Source organism: Arvicola amphibius, chromosome 1 (assembly GCF_903992535.2).
Source record: "Arvicola amphibius chromosome 1, mArvAmp1.2, whole genome shotgun sequence".
Lineage (NCBI taxonomy): Eukaryota > Metazoa > Chordata > Mammalia > Rodentia > Cricetidae > Arvicola > Arvicola amphibius.
Genome location: NC_052047.1, coordinates 15,263,214 through 15,280,679, shown reverse-complemented (window position 1 = coordinate 15,280,679; position 17,466 = coordinate 15,263,214). Strand labels below are relative to the sequence as shown.

The 17,466-nt window shown below is 37.6% G+C and overlaps 1 protein-coding gene across 6 annotated transcripts in view; it reads right to left on the bottom strand.

Moving 5' to 3' along the window:
- Ankrd17 (ankyrin repeat domain 17) overlaps positions 1–17,466 on the bottom strand; it is a 142,512-nt gene that overhangs the window by 60,965 nt on the left and 64,081 nt on the right. For all 6 annotated transcript variants that reach the window (XM_038319072.1, XM_038319080.1, XM_038319102.1 and 3 more), the window contains exons 6-11: positions 16,393–16,626; positions 13,075–13,169; positions 10,904–11,141; positions 8,938–9,129; positions 8,301–8,410; positions 2,317–2,404 (exon numbers count right to left, since the gene is read on the bottom strand). In XM_038319072.1, coding sequence (XP_038175000.1) covers positions 2,317–2,404; positions 8,301–8,410; positions 8,938–9,129; positions 10,904–11,141; positions 13,075–13,169; positions 16,393–16,626 — 957 coding nt within the window. The remainder of the gene's footprint in view (positions 1–2,316; positions 2,405–8,300; positions 8,411–8,937; positions 9,130–10,903; positions 11,142–13,074; positions 13,170–16,392; positions 16,627–17,466) is intronic.

Sequence of the window (17,466 nt, the reverse complement as noted above, 5' to 3'; positions counted from 1 at the left end):
ATGTTTATGTGTGTATCTGTATGAGTTTATGTGCCGCGTATGCTTGCAGATGCCCTGGAAGACCAGAGGACATTGGATACTTTGGAACCAAAGTTACGAAAGACTGTGGGCTACAAGATGCAGGTGCTGTGAACTGCACCCAGGTCTGCCTTGAAGAACGGCAATTGGTTATAACCACTGATCTGTTTTCCTATGCCCAGCTGTGGCAAAATTTTACAAGTCATTTAATGTTTATACACGCAAACACGCAAACACACACACACATATATATGGTGCATTTAGAACATGGTATGAATGTGGAGGTCAAAGGACAAGTTGTGGAAGTTGGTTGATTTTCTATTTCTACCATTTGGGCACCAAGCTTTATGTTCAGGCCATCAGGCTAAGCAGAAAGTACTTTTAACCCATAATACCCACTGACTCATTTCATTGGCTGAAGATTATGGAAAAATTAAAAATCATAAAGAGTAGAGAAGATGGAGAAATGAACGCTCACATGCTCCTGACTGTCAACAGCCTCATGTTTCACAAAGCCTTCATTTTCAGGACAACTCTCTCCTATACAGTAACATTTAAACGAAAATGCCACGGGCATATGCTACATTCCTCATATAGACATTTTAGTTTGTATCAGTAAAGATAATCCAAGGTTGTAGTATACCTATGGCAATTACTATACTGAAAAAGGAAAACACAGGGGCAAGAAAAATGGCTTACTCAATGGCTAATAATACTTGAAATTCATCGGAGGAATCCGAGTTTAATTCCAATACCCACACAGAGCTCACAAGCACCTGAACCTCTACTTTCAGATCTGATGCCCTCTTCTGGCATTGATGGGCTCTGTAATCATGTATACAAATGAACAGCCAAAACACACACACACACACACACACACACACACACACACACGCGCGCACACACACACGCACACACACGCACACACACACACACACACACACACACACACACACACACACTCAGATCCACATGCTTCTGCCTCCCAAGTGCTGTGATTAAAGACGTGCAGCACCACACCTGGCTACACAGACAATTTTAAAACAATGCTAAAAATAAAATCTTTGTTTTAAGACAAATATTTTCTTCAATAGTCTAATACATTAAAAAAAAAACACCCACAATTAACAGAGAAATATCTAACATTATTTTCCCTGTTTCTCATTAAAAAGTATCAGAGGAAAGGTATCCATACTTTAGCCCTCAGTTACATCCCTGACTGCTGGGTAAAGTGCCAACTGGAAATTTCAGGAAGGAAGTGGAAGCAAACTAATTAAAAATTAGTGGTTTATGTCTTTAATTATAGCACACGAGGCAGAGGCAGGTGGATCTTTGTGAGTTCAAGGCCAGCTTGGTGTACAAGAGCTAGTTCCAGGAGAGCGAAAGCTACACAGAGAAACCCCATCTCAGAAAAAGGAAGTTTTAACTCTGTGACTTCTTTAGCTTTTTTTTTTTTGTATTGCAGAGCAGACATTTGCAAAGTACAAATGGCCCTTCCCTATCAATCATTTTTCGTGTCATTGCTTCAGAAGTAGTATTTTTAATCTGAGATAAGAGTAAAACAAATTCTTGAAAAACAATTTTAATAGAGCTTGGGTAAGTATTGAAGAAATTATTTAAAACAATGTGTTTATTTGGTCACTAACAGATTCAAAAGAATAATTGCTGAGTATGAGTGAAAATCCTCATGTACATTGATGTGTATCACAATTAAATTCTAAATATTTTTCTTTCAGTTAAAACTCATCTGAGAAAATTAAATAAAAAAAAGAAAGAAAAATCATCTGACTGTTGCTGGGCGGTGGTGGCACATGCCTTTAATCCCTGCACTCAGGAGGCAGAGGCAGGCGGATCTCTGTGAGTTCAAGGTCAGCCTGGTCAACAAGAGCTAGTTCCAGACAGGCTCCAAGGCTACAGAGAAACCCTGTCTCAAAAACCCAAAGAAATAAAGAAAACATAAAGTAAGAAAGGTGGTGGCCCCAAGTTCTACAGAGGCAAAAAGCAAAAACTAATGTTTGAAAACAATGTTATATTAAACAAACAGAATAGAAATTAAACGTACAATATTTTACACAGAAGAAATTTTTTAGTGTTTCTTCACAAGACTGCTACTTGGTGTAATAGTCTCTTGTAGTTCACAATTATTATGTTTTATGAGACGTTTATTACCGTTAGGAGCATCCCTTCTCCACGTCACAGAACAACCAGAAATGGCCTTCAAAGGTCAAAACGCCTTACCATAGTACCACGCAGATGGTTCAGAAAAAGAAAGAAAAAATTTCTTCTACATAAACTTACCTTTACTAATTAAGAACTGCACTGTGCAAACATGACCAGCTCGTGCAGCTTTCATTAAAGGAGTTCTTCCACCTTCAGATTCATGTTCCTATTATAAAACAGAAAGACAAAAATAAAGCAAAAAACCCTAGTTGTATAACTCAAACTTAATTGTGAGGGAATACTTTCATTACTCTTACCCTAAAAATAAAAATGAAAAATAGATTTAATTCTCAACACAAGTATATTATATATCATGTAATGTGCAAATTAAGAAAAATATACTTTCAATTAAAAATTAGATATGCACTTTATTGTAATAATTTAAAACCTAAAGTAGGGAGTGTAATGGCCTGCTCTGTCCCTTTAAGAGACAAGCCATGCCCACTCCCTCCCCTGTCCACCAAGGCAAGCTGATCTTCAGCTTCCAGCCAGAGTCTCTTCTTTTCGAGGCAGATTCTGTCTTGCTCCATTCTCCCCACTTCTCCCTTCCCCTCTCTGTCTCTGTCAGTCTGTTTCTCTCTGCTCTTCCCCCTTCTTCCCTTCCCTTCCATAACCCACTAAATAAATATCCAACCTCACTCTGCATGGCATGCCTATCCATGTTTCTTTCTCTCCCTGCCCGGGACCAGCCACCTTCGGAGACCTGCGGCTTGGTCTCTTGGCATGCCCATCTGTCTCTCCCTCCTTGTGGGACTTGTGGCGCCTTATGGCCCAACACTTTGGAACTAACTGGAACTGGCTGCTCTTGGGACCCACTGCCCACTGCCGCTGCTTAGGCACCTGGGATCCGCAGCATTCTTACTTAATCCATTATAGGGAGGTTAGTAGACAGCAATGAGGCTAGAAGCCCAGGGCAGAAGCAGGCGGATCTCTATTGAGTTTGAGGCCAACCTGGTCTACAAGAGCTAGTTCCAGACAGGCTCCAAAGCTACAGAGAAACCCTGTCTTGAAAAACCAAAAAGAAAAAAAAAAAGAAGAAGAAAGAAAAGAAAGAAAACTGGGAGTTGGCTTATTGGCTCATCACCTCTTATATCTCACTCTTTGCTTTAATGTCGTCTCTATCATGGCAATACCTGTACAAATTAAGACTGATAATGCTCCAGCATATGTGTCTCTAAGAAAATAAAAAGGTTTTGCTTATTACAATATAAAGTATATTACAGGTATATCACACAATCCTACATTACAAGCAGTCATAGAAACATCAAACTGAACTCTAAAAGATATGCTAAATAAACAGAAAGGAGTAATAAGGACCCCCAGAAATAGATTGCATAATGCTTTATTTGAATTTTCTAAATACTAACAAGAAAGGAACAACAGCTGAGGAGAGACAGTGAATAATGGAAAAAATCTACGGAATTAAATCAGCCTTTATACTTTAAAAATGTGCTGAACTTAGACTACAAACCGGGACATGTGTTACACTGGGGAAGGGGTTATGGATACCATCAAAATTGATAAAGGTTCAATTTGAACAAGAGAAACCTCTTAATTAAAAGAGATGATAGGTTATCAAACTATGTGGCCGTTCCATCTAAACTAACCTAAAAAACTAACAAATTCTTTTCATTTGATCAGATATAACTTGCCAAAAGGAACCTCCCCAAAATTAGGGTTGGGGAATGGTTTTTGTGTCTTTTCAGAAGAATGAAGGGATCCAGCTAAGGAATCGGAAGGCCAATGGACAAATAAGAAATGAAGGAGAAATCATCCAGAAAAAAATGCTCCAAGAAAAGGATTAAATTGGCCCATTAGCATATCATATTTCTAACAGGATAAAATGCCATGAATCTTCCCAAATGTTTGTTTCTGTTTTTCTCTCCAGTCATACAATGCAAAAAGACATTTTGCTGTCGAAGTACACTTAAAAAATTAAAGTCGGCTTTGAAATTGGAGAGTGGCTCTCTCTCCTTCTCTAAACCCAAGCTTTTTTTGTTAAAAGGAAAATTCCAAAATCCGTCTTATGCCAGAAGGGCTGTAGCATGAATTATAAAAACAGAGATAGATATTGAGGTTTAACCTGAGATCAGAAAAGTAAAGCAGCCAGCCACAGGCTCTTACCTCTACCACAGATCGGAAATGGACAATTCTGCACCCATGAATCCTCAGATTGAGAGGGAGACCTGTCTCCTCGCGTTTTACATTCTTCTCTAGTCCTGGGATTAATGGTGTGTGCAACAAATGCCTGCCCTGTATGCCTGACTAGTATGGCTGTTTTGCACAGATCATCAGGCAAGCCTTATATAACAAAATACAAATAATATAGCACTGTAAAGAGCCACTTGTTATGGGACAAGAGAAACCAAAATGTAAGGAGTATTTCATTGCCACTAATCTCATAATACTTTGGTTTTATTTTGACTCTTTAACTCTTTTCTTAAGGTATTCATATCTCAAAATTTATAAGATCTGTCTGTCTGTCTGTCTGTCTATCTTCTTTAAACTTTTTGTCATGATATTAATGGTCATAAAGAACACTAAAGAATTCAAGAAAAAGGCTTCATCTAGCTTCCTATACTTGATTCTGGATTTGAGTATCAGGTAACTAGGCATTAAATTTTTGTATTTTGGATGTACATAAGAAATATTGATCCTTAAATATCTTTTAAGATATATTGCATATGACATTTAAAATGTCTAAGTTTTCTGCACTGAACCAAGACCATGCCTAAGAGTGATCTCTGAAGTCTCAAAAAAGATGGCAGGACCCACAACAACATCATCACCAGGCCACGACAGCACCACTAAAATGAAAACACCATCTGAAAATCGACTTCGAACTACAAACTGCTCAAGACAATTTCAAGTCGGCTAGCTGAGATGATCCTATCTCACAGACAATTATTCTAGTCAGGATGTGACACAAGCCCTTCATTTTGCCACTACATAGAGACTGGACAACAAATGATAAAGCCACCTCTCCCAGAACTTGACAACCCAAATTTTTCTTTTCACAATCCCTAGACATCAGGAAGTAATTTTAAGAACATGACACCCACATTCCCAAGAAGTCGGGGGGGGGGGGTGCCCTTGATGGAGCAATAGGTTATGGATATTTGTTATCATTTAGGGTAGTTGGTTACAAGTTGTTATTGGTAATGGTCAGGAAAAAAAAGTTGAACAAAGGAGATTAGATTCAGAGTTCTGGTTTTGAAAAGAAACAAAGGGGGATATAGATACGACAGGATATATGGATAGATTTTTGAATCTACTCTGAAAAGAAAAAGGGAAGCTATAGAATTAGCATAAAAAGGTAAATTACTGAATCTGCTTTTAAACCAAAAAAGAAACTATTAGTTTTAAATATTTTACATTGACATGGATTTTTGTATATTGATACAAATTTAAGATTATTTTTGTTAAAAAAATACTGTACATACATTTCTAATTTTGTTCAAAGTATTGTACCTATACAGTTCATTTAGCAAGGTAATACAAATTTCCAGTCCTCGAAAGTTATTACTAAATATTTAGGATAATAAGGAAATGCAGCTTAGTAATTAGTTATTACAATCAAGCTTATAGTCACATTAGGTAGATTTTTGAGGTCAAACAAATATTTTAGATAGACAGGCCGTTTTCAAACACTTCAGTAATCTGTAGAATATGGCATTTAAAGTGTTTTAATAACATACAGTTCTTTTTTATTTTAATGACAGAGAAACATGTCTGCTCAAGGCAGCACAAATCTACTCCAGAGAAGATGATAGGCATCAAAGAAACTCCATATGGAGTAAAAGTTAGCCACTGGGCAAAAAAAATGCCCTTTTCTTTACTACTGACAATATGTTGTCCAAATGGGACAAGCAGGACACAAAAATAAGGACGGCCAAACTTTGTCAAAACAAGGAAGGACAGCCCTTCAGAATATCCTGCTTCATAGAAAAGTCAGTCAAATATGCTAGGTCTCTAAGCTGAAGATGAATTCCCCAACGTTGCAGAGGAACTTTGGGTGACTGTCCAGGTAGTCAGCTGTTTCTGTCATTTTTCACATTTTTGGAAAGTCGTTTGCTTGCACTTCCTGCTTATTCAGTCAATATTAATTCCTTCTCGGGTCTCCGAGGGAGTTGAAGACTAGATATTTATAGTTTTCCTTGTTATCAGATTCTGAAAAGAAATTACTAAAAAAATGTAAGTGCACAAGATTGAAAGACATACAAAGATAATTTTGAGTTGATAATTAATGCAAATTAGGTGGATTAAGGTACAACCTTTTAAACTCATCAAAATAGGACAGATAATGGATTTTTTTCTCAATTTGTCAAATGCAAACAGACCAGACCTTGTTTTTGCCTGTATATATTGTATATTTATTGCCGATATACAATGCATATAGTTATTGTACTTACTGTACAGTTTTTCTTGTATTAGTAACTTTCTTTTTTTAAAGAGAGAAAAATGTGATTACCTTGCCTGTGCTCTAACAAATAAAGCCTGGTTGAAGATTAGAGGGCAGAGCAACTCAGTAGTTAACAACTGAGGCCAGGCGGGGTGGCTCACATCTTTAATCCAAGCACTAAGGAGGTGGAAACAGGAATTGATATGACTGGGCAGAGAGAGGACTATTGGGCTGGAGGAGACAGGAGCTCAACCCTTTTTGGTCTGAGCATTTTGTATAGGTTAAGAACCCTAGTGGCTGGCTGCTTTGCTTCTCTGATTCTTCATTTTCACTCCCTAATATTCGATTCAGGGTTTTTATTATTAAGAACATGTCAAATTCGAGATGAATCATCCTGCTCAATATCTCAGGCTTCCAAGAACAGTGACCCTCCTGCTTCAGTATTTCGAATGCTAGGATATTTATATATCCTCTCCTCAAACCACATCATTTACTGAAGGAGTCTCATGTAACACAGGCTAGCCTCAAAACTCACTCTGTAGTGAGGCTCCATTTGAACTCCCAGTCTCCTGAGTGCTACGAGACTACACCTTCCCTTCACAAAGCTACTCCACACCTTCCAAGCATTCAGACAACTCCTAGAATTTTTTTTTCAATTATATAGTTTTTTTGTCATATTCCTAGGTTCCTTTTCCAAACCCCATCTAGCCAATGAAGTATCTCAAATGACTAGTTATACCTTTTGACCTTAATCACTCTCCATATATTCCTTGTGACAACTCTTAATATACTGTAATCACAATCCATTTTAATCTCCTTACTAATATAAAATAGTAGTACTTGTAGTACTACTTGTGGGATCAATTATTCAATACTTAACATTTTAATTAATAATGCTCAAAACACAGTGGGCAATTTTTCCTACCTACAAAGAAATGCTTCTAAGCCACATTTACCTTAAGTAAACAACTAAGGATAACTTTTTTTTTTTTTTTTTGGTTTTTCGAGACAGGGTTTCTCTGCAGCTTTAGAGCCTGTCCTGGAGCTAGCTCTTGTAGACCAGGCTGGCCTCGAACTCACAGAGATCCACCTGCCTCTGACTCCCGAGTGCTGGGATTAAAGGCGTGCGCCACCACCGCCCGGCTTAAGTAAACAACTAAGGATAACTTAATTTGAGTACTATCTCCAGTAGAAAACTTTTTTTTTGGTTTTTCGAGACAGGGTTTCTCTGTAGCATTGGAGCCTATCCTGGAGCTAGCTCTTGTAGACTAGGCTGCCTCTGTCTCCTGAGTGCCTGGAAAGAAAACATTTCTTTATAAGAGCACAAGATACGTGAACTGAATAATATTACAAAAATAAGAACAAAAACTAACTAATTTAAAAAAATAAAAATAAAAACTGTGACTTTAAATAAAAGTGAGGAAAAATAAAAAAACAAAAGTGAGAAGATATGCCTTTGAATTAATTTCTTGGCTTCGTTTGCAGAGGCATGATTTCACCATGATCTCCAGGAAGGCCTTAGGACTCTGAACTCAAGTAGCCTAAGGAGGCCTTAAACTCTTGGGCATCTTCCTGCTTCAGGCTCCTAGAAGCATAGGCATGTGCTACAATGCCTAATTTATTTATTGTTATCAATAAAGATTTAAGTGATACAGCTTACCAGATCTGCACCTGCCTGTAGTAAGACGTCCGCTACATCTGTATGGCCATTTTCACAGGCGTATGTTAAAGCTGTATCTCCTGTTGCTGTTGTGGCATGAACATTGGCTCCTGTCAAAGTTATAGATGATGATAATCATTTTTAAAACCACTTTAAAAAATGAACATAGATCTGCTTCTTCAAGATAGCTCACAACTCCTAAATCAGACAAAATATACATATACATTATTATAATGAGCATATTGACAACATCTTTAAAAGATGGGAAAGTTTTCAAGAAACGGCTCAGGAGGTAAAAGCAACTGCCATCAAGACTGACCACCTGAGCTCAGTCCCAAGGACCACAGGGTAGAAAGAGAGCTGACTCCCACAAGTTGTCCTCTTCCCCTCAACATATGGCACTGTGGCATGTCTACATGCATTCACACACAAGTAAGTAATTTTTTTAAAAAGAAAAATTTGGAATAAAAGTATTTGAAGTTAAAACTGCACATACTGACAGGTAAAATATTCAGAATATGCACAACATACATCCTAACTTTTCAACACAAATTCTGTATACCATAACATAAAAAATATTTGTACTGTGATCTTTATTTACACCATGTAGTATATTCCCAAATGCAAAAATGCATACCTGCAGCTAGTAAGTATTTAACTAACTCCAGATGGCCCTCTTGAGCAGCTTCCATTAGAGGGGTAGAACACCCAAGCTCTATATCAGCTCCAGCCTTAATGAGAAAGTCTGCCACTTCCAGAAAGCCTCCACAGCACGCCAGGGTCAAGGCAGTTTCTTGAGTTTCTTCTGTCTGTGCATTGATATTTGCTCCTAAAAAAAGATTTTACTTAAAAGAAAGCTCAAGAATTTACTCAGATACAAACAAAACACAACTGTTTCCTAATGAACCATGTCTAAAGTAAATAGAAGTATCTCTTCCCCATTCTTGGCAGTCAAAACTAAATGGGAAAAAAACCCCACATTTATAAGTCAATATCTTCTATACATAGTTGGAATATTTGTTTAAAAAGAAGGTATCAGTTATGATTAGAGTGTCATAAAATTACCTAATTCTCTCCTACAAATGGAGGATAAATGTACTAATGGCATTAGCTAACATTTAATAAGCTTTTATTATTTCCCAGGCAATATTAAAAGTACAAAGTACAACTGTTAAGGTACATTTATTTAAGTAATTTGAATTTAGGGGAGGAGCAATGCTAGTGAATGAACCCATGGCAACTGTGTGGTGTTGGGTGGAGAGTAAGCCCAAATCCTGGGAAGTCTGAATAAATAGACACTGAAGAGTATATTACTAAGACTTTATGCTTTATTTTATTTTCAGCGCCATTTCACATACAGCAGAATAAGTCTTTTTTCTTTTTCTTTTTCATGGGGGGGGGGGGGGGCTTCCAAGACAGGGTTTCTCTGTAGCTTTGGAACACGTCCTGGCACTTGTTCTGTAGACCAGGCTGGCCTTGAACTCAAAGAGATCCACCTGCCTCTGCATTCCCAGTGCGGGGATTAAAGGCGTGCGCCACCACCACCCGGATAACAAGCTGATTTTAACTCACGTAATTAGCTTGCCCTAGCAGCATCACCATCAATCCCATGGCCATCACACGGCTGAATGAACAAGCGCCATTGTAACAGCTCCCCTCCCGCCCTCCTTCCCATTAGAGACAAAATTGTCATGCAATGTAAATGATTCACATTTTAAAGTCTGCAAGGTTGTGGTGGTGCACACCTTTAATCCCAGCACTTGAGAAGCAGAGGCAAGTAGATCTCTATGAGTTTAAGGCCAGCCTGGTCTACAAAGCTAGCTACAGGATTACACACAGAGAGAGTCTGACTCAAAAATCAAAACAAACAAAAAAGTATACTTCAAAACCTGTACTTTTAAAGTTCCAGGCAATAGATCCTCTACTTAAACACAAATAAATGTGCCACTTGCGCTAAATGGACCAGATTTCACAAGGTTAAAAACAAAATACTATTGAATGAAAAACAAAATCACAATGGGGAATTATTATCTAAGTGTAAGATATATAACCTCTTACATCATTTCACTTTTCCAGAGATTCCTTATAGGCCAAGCTCCACAGTTTCTGATGTACACGCACCTAGATTTGTTAGTTTCAAGTGTTTTGTTGTTTTTCCTCAGACAGAGCATCCATATGTAGCACTGGCTGACCTCAGCCTCCTAAGGACGTGGAGTCCCCACTTGGCCTGCTGCATACTTTGATCAAACATTTCACAGCAGTGCTTCCGGTGTTGTTCTATTACAGTAAGTGGTTCATACTCCACAGAATTCCCTCCTATATTAGGTTTGGAGAATCATGGTACTCATATACCCTTAAGACAAATGTCAACATGAACCTTGATTTTTTCTGTTTTCTTGCTGTTTTATTTTCTCACAGCACATGACTTTCAAAATTCTACATTGAAGAAAATTTTACTTAGCTATTTTAAAGTAGACAACATAGAAATCTGGGAGCAACAGCTCACTGTAAATATACTTAGAAGCGATGTGCTGATATTCAGTCTTAACATTAAGATTTGTGTCCTACTGATTTCTGGTTTGGTATTTCTTACAAGTACTTACCTTGGCCTAGAAGTAACGCCACCATTTCTTCATGTCCCTCACGGGCTGCTTCCATCAAAGGTGTATAGCCTTCATCATTGACTTCTTCCAGGCTAGCTCCTCTTTCAATAAGTAAGGCTGCAAGTTCCACATGTCCCCCACAGGCAGCTAAAGTCAATGGTGACTCAAATGAATCAGCCGGCATGTTCACTTGAGCACCACTGTCCAGAAGCAACCTAGCTACTTCAACATGGCCATCCTATTCACAAGCAATGAAAAAAATTAAATCAGCACCTTAAGAAACTTGAAATAAATAAAAAAATAAAAAAGACTTCCTAATTACCATTTGATGACATCTGCTGACCTTTATTCAAAAGACTAATCTACAGGTGAGTCTGGTAAACACATGCTATGTGATACCTGTACTCTTCGTCCTACAGAAGCTTGAAGATTTAAAGCAAATAGAGAAAATTGGTGTCTCTAATCAAAAGCTTATCGGCCACCAAAAGAGAAATGGAAGGAAATGAACAGGGACAAACCTAAGGCACAGAGAATCACCAGAACAATGAGGACATTTAAATGGCAAGTGGCAAAGCTTAGATAGAGAGAAAAATTTTCGTAAGATCTTAAAAGTGAGCAAACTTGATTTAGCAGGAAAAGTTTGGACACACTGGAGAAAAAGAATCATGTGTGAAAGGAACAAAAGAAGAAGAAAATGCTTTCTTTATGGTCACGTAAGCCCCAGTAGAACAAGGGAGTTTATCTTATTTCTGGCAACTACTGAAGAAACTCCATGCTGTTTTTCTTTCAACGAACAGTTTCTTTTATCCTTTCATATACTTCCTCACACATATTGCACCTTTCTCTGAATATCCTATTTTCATGGTTGCATTGCTATTTTTGCAGTTTTGAAATGCTTTCCCATTAAGCCAAACCAAAAGTCCAATTAAGAGCTACAGGTTTTTAGCTAGGCCTCTAATCATACACCTTTTATTTACATCTATTATCTCTCTGCCTATCTGTCCATCCATCCAACTATTCATCCACCCATCTACTTATTATTTATTGAAACCAAGTATCATGATCTATCTTTTATTTATTGAGATTGAGTACTGGCATTACAGGCTTATATCTCCATGCCCAGCAATTTGAATTTGTAACATTGCTAATGCATATGAATTAGATCTATTGTATATTCGTCCTTAATTTATCTGTCTATATACAGGGTGTTTTCATTGGACAAGATAACAACAATGAATGAATGTCCATTATCAGAGATTGCTGAAATTGTCAATGTTATTGGTGTTCTAGGATTTCATTTAATCCTCTAATTTTATAGACAAGGAACTGAAAATTTCCAAAGAAATTTACACATGCTCACAAGAGAAATTTTACTAAAACACAGGGCTGACAATACAGAAAGCAATGTACAATTTAAGTACTAAATGATGATCATATACCATTTCTCATATATCTCCCACAGCTTTTTCCCAGATATCCCCCTTTAAGTAGATTATAAGTTAAAATACAAAAAGTTCAAGGGTATTAATATAATTTATTTTCAAAAGTAAACACTAAAATACAATTTTTTTATATTTTGCTTTCAAAGATGTTTGTGTGTTATGTGTACATATGAGTGCTTTTTCTGTTTTAAGTGTACCATGTGCATGCAATTATCCACATGGGACCAAGCATAGCAAGAGCTCTTACCTGCTCTGTGTGTGTGTGTGTGTGTGTCAGAGAGAGAGAGAGAGAGACACAGAGAGAGAGACAGAGAGAGAGAGACAGACAGACAGACTGATTTTTTGGAGACAGAGTCTCTACAGAGCCTGGCCATTCTCAAACTCACGGAAATCCAGTCTCTGCCTCCCTAGTGCTGATATTAAAGGCATGCATCATCTTGTCTGGCAGCTACTTATATCTTGACAAGGTCTTGCTATGTAGACATGGTTGAGCCAGTAATCACAATATAATCTTGCCTCAAACTAACAGCAATCTTCCCATTTCAACCTCCTAAATGTTGGGATTACATGTGATCACCAAGTGCAGCTGAAATAATAGTTCAGCTGAGTTCCTGTCCCACAATAAAGATAAAGTTTTTACATCAGAGGAAAGATTCACTATTATAAAGTAGCTCTCCCTCTTCCACCTAGTATGAAAATAGACTTTGTGTATGCAGTCAACGATCTTACCATGCAAGCCTCCATTAGAGCAGTGTGCATTTCATCTGTTTTATGCTCTTGATCAGCGCCTGCTTCCAAAAGAAATCGCACCATCTCTAGATGTCCTAAATCAAACGTACATTGGATTATTTATACTTATTTTTAAAAACTACTTTTAAAATCAAAATGATATATAATTTTTGGTGCATGTTGCAGAATATTTGATCAATGTGAACCCCACAACTCCATTATTTATTGGAAAAACCTGTTTCTACTCGTATGGTTCATCTCTAGCACATACCTTTAATCTAAGAGCTTTCTACTTCAATATTGTAAACAGGATTAATTAAATAATCAACCATAAGTCAAAAGAGTTAGAACAAGCAACCAGTTGACAGGAAGTGAACACAGATTATTTTAAAAAAACATAGAAAAAGTAAGTCAGAAAGACAGATAGACACACAGGAAACAGAAGGGAGGGACGGACACTGAGTTGGAAGAGATCAGTTTTGACACTGTAGAAAAGGGAGAGGCTTCTGGAACACCAGGGTAAGAGAAAATCAGCTGGATGCTTCCTCTGACTCTCTGAGCTAGCAGGCTTTTACCCCAACACCTGGCTACAATAAAGAATGAAGCTTTATTGGTAAAATGGAACAACTGAGATTTTGTTAAAAATAACAGGTGCAAGTAAACAAGTAGTTATTGTGTAATTCTTTATGAACCTCATTCAGCACACTATACTTGTTTTTTTAGATTTTTGCTATTTTTAATTATGTGTCTTTCCATGTGAGAGCAGGCAGTACCCATGGAGACCCGAAAGGCTATCAGATAACCCTGGAGCTGGAGTTTGCAAACTTAACTCAGTTCCTCTGCAAAGCAGCCACCTCATTGCTCTCCCGACACCCCCATTTATTTTTCAAGAAATAGTAGCCTGGGATGAAAATCATTCATGTTATTAATCTATAAGTTCAAATGCTTAAAATGACAATAATCAACACACAAACTTTTCAGGAGGAATTGTAAATCCACAAACATGAAAATATTCTTAAAATATCATTTAATTTATATGCATCCTTTACTTGGAGATAAAACATGATAGAAACACACACTTTCAAATGAGTCTTATGTTTCAATTCAAGAAGTGACTAAAAACTTAAGTAGGACTTTGGATACCATAAGATAGCAATATAAAATAATTATAATCAATTTCTAATCAACTAGAATTAGACCAGAAGGAAAAATATAGTATAGTCCTAGCTGAAGAGGTAAAACAGGATTTAGTGAGCACAGCATCTACCCTTGGCTAGCTGACTATCCGTCTCCATCTCCCTTTTCCCTGTTGTTTCCATTACAAGTAACTACATCAATGCTCCAGTCTCCCTGACTTCTAGACTCTTTCCACAGTGCTGTCAAACGAACTCCCAGGGAAACCCACAAAAAACAGAGTTCACAGGTCCCTCTAAGTATTTAAGATGTATTCCACTAACATAATTTTCTAACTAGCTCCTAATTAACGCTTACAAGCCCAACCTTAGCGAAATTTGTAGGAAGCAGAAGAGGCTACCCACAAAGGGAGACAGATGGCGTTGTCATGTGCAGTCTCATCACAGGATCTCTGGCAAGCTGGGAAAAGTAATGCAATGGAACCAATTTTGGGTTCAAAGATGTTTGTAAAAAGTGTGTGAGGCCATCCAATAAAAACTTCCCAAAGCTTAAATCCTCTAGTCCTTAATGAAGACCAGCCTATGTGCCTAATTACCAAACAGGAGTAGGAAAATAACTAATTTCAACTGCGCTCTCTACGTGAAAATCTGCTAACATCAGACAATCAAAATTGAACAACGTAAATTTTAGCCATTTATACATCTAAGTATTAGCGCTGTCTCATACTTTAAAGGAAATCAGGTCAGAAGCCAATACAATCTCTCGGCCACTCACACAGTGGACAAAGCAGTGGCAAGGAAAGGACGGGGGTGGGGACTTTAGCAGGCGCTCATTTACAAGTGTACGCAGTTTTAAGTTCCTACAAATCTTTAATATCGACTATATGTAGGTAGGCAAATATGGCCAACCTAAGAATTCATATTCTGAGCTGGGCATGGTGGTGAATGGCTTTAATACCAGCACTCAGGAAGCAGATATTTCTGAGTTCGAGACCACCCTAGTCTACGAAATGAGCTTAAGGATAACCAGGGATGATACATAGAGAAACCCGATCTCAAGAAACAAAAAATTGATAATCATATTAGTAACATTTAAATGGTAGACATTTAATTATCAAGTATCTTCTTGCACAAGTTAAACAATTTCCAATATGCAAAACCATCATGAAGTGTAATCATATTAAAACTATCAGCTTCCTCTGATAAAACTGTCAATTTCATTGGCAACATTTACATTGTTGAGATGATACAGTATTAAGTTTTTTTGTTTTGTTGTGGTTTTATTTTTTTGAGCAGAATTTCTCTGTTTAACAGCTCTGGCTGTCTTGGAACTCACTTTGTAGACCAGGCTGGCCTCAAACTCAAAAAGATCCATATACCTTTGCCTCCCGAGTGCTGAGATTAAAGGCGTGTGCCACCACACGTGGCTTATTAAATAAAAATACTTACAGTTAACAACACTATATACTATTATGTTTTATTGTTAACTTAAAACTAATCTAAATGTTCATAGCAGTGTTGTTCTTCATAGCCAGAACCTGGAAACAACCTAAATGACCCTCGATCGAAGAATGGATAAGAAAAATGTGGTACATTTACATAATGGAGTACTACATGGCAGAAAAAAATGACAGCTTGAATTTTGCAGGAAAATGGAAGGAGCTAGAAAACACTAATTTGAGGTAGCCCAGACACAGAAAGACAATTATCACGTATACTCACTCATAGGTGGTTTGTAAACATAAAGCAAAGAAAGCCAGCCTACAAACCACAACCCAGAGAACTTAGACAACAATGAGGACAGTAAGAGAGACTTACATAGATCTAATCTACATGGGAAGTAGAAAGTAGAAAAAGACAAGATCTCCTGAGTTAACTGGGAGCATGGGGACCTGGGGGGGGGGGGGGGAAATAATGGGGGGAGAAGATAGGCAGGGAGGGGAGCAGAGAAAAATGTAGAGCTCAGTAAATATCAACTAAAAAAAGTTTCAAACTTCTAATGTATTGTTACTCAACATTGTGCTCTGCACTAAGCTTATGTGCCTGAACTGTTTTGGGATAAAATAATCCATCTTTGACCTTGTTCTCCTTTCCACCATAGCTAAAATAAAACATTGAACAAGTTTATAACATAAAAAAAATTATCTCAATTTCATCATTTTATTTAAAAAGATTTATACTATACCTTTATAACAAGCTAATGTAAGGGCACTCTCTTTAAATTCATTGGAATGCGTATTGATGCCAGCTCCATTTTCTAGCAGCAATCTGGCTACTTCCACATGTCCAGCACTTCCAGCTTCCATAAGAGGAGTATGACCATTTTCATTATGGTCCTCAATACTAGCACCGGATTCCAAGAGCACCTTTACAACATCTACATAGCCTCCGGCACAAGCGTAAGTAAGGGCTGTGTTGCCTGTTTAGGTAAGAAAACAATGACGACATTAGCATCACTCACATACAAACAAACACAAATGCATGTGCACCTCAGCCCAGTGAGATGCATACGTGGACATACCACCAAGCCAGACAACCTGAGTCTGATCCCCAGGACCTAGAGATGGAGGAGAGAACTGTCTCCAGCGAGATGTCCTTTGATTTCCCCACGTGCACCATGGCACATATGTGCATGCACACACATGAATGAAAATAAATGTAAAAGGTCTAGAAATAAAATAGGCTGAAATGGAAAACTGCATCCATAATAAATACTTAGACACATATAATTGCATTATTTAAATGTACTTTCTTTTTCTGAAATAAAACTTCCTGTCCTCCCGTTCTACTTAAAAACAGTATTGTACTATGCCTAGTGGTATGGGCTATTAATTTCAACTATTGCTAAAGCAAAAGGATGAGAAATTCAAGACTAGCCTGTGCTACAGACTGAATCTAAGGAGAATCTAGACAGCTTCATAAGAGCCTGACTTCAAATACAAAGTAAAAGGTCTAGGAACTTAGCTCATTTGGGAGATGCTTGCCTAGCATGTTAAAGATTCTGGGGTCAATCCCTTGTACCGACAAACAACAAAACAGATTACATGTCAGAAAAACAAGAAATACTTATCAAGACTGGAGAATTAAGATTTGGCAGGGAAGTTACACCAAGGATGTATCAAAAAGAAGAAATTTCCTGGAGTCCCAGCCCTAGACAAAGAATTACAGGCAACTACTGACTGCTAATATGTAAAGATTCAGCACTTCCCAGAGATGAGTCCCTTAATTAATTATCTAACAACTGATCAGCCCTAAAATC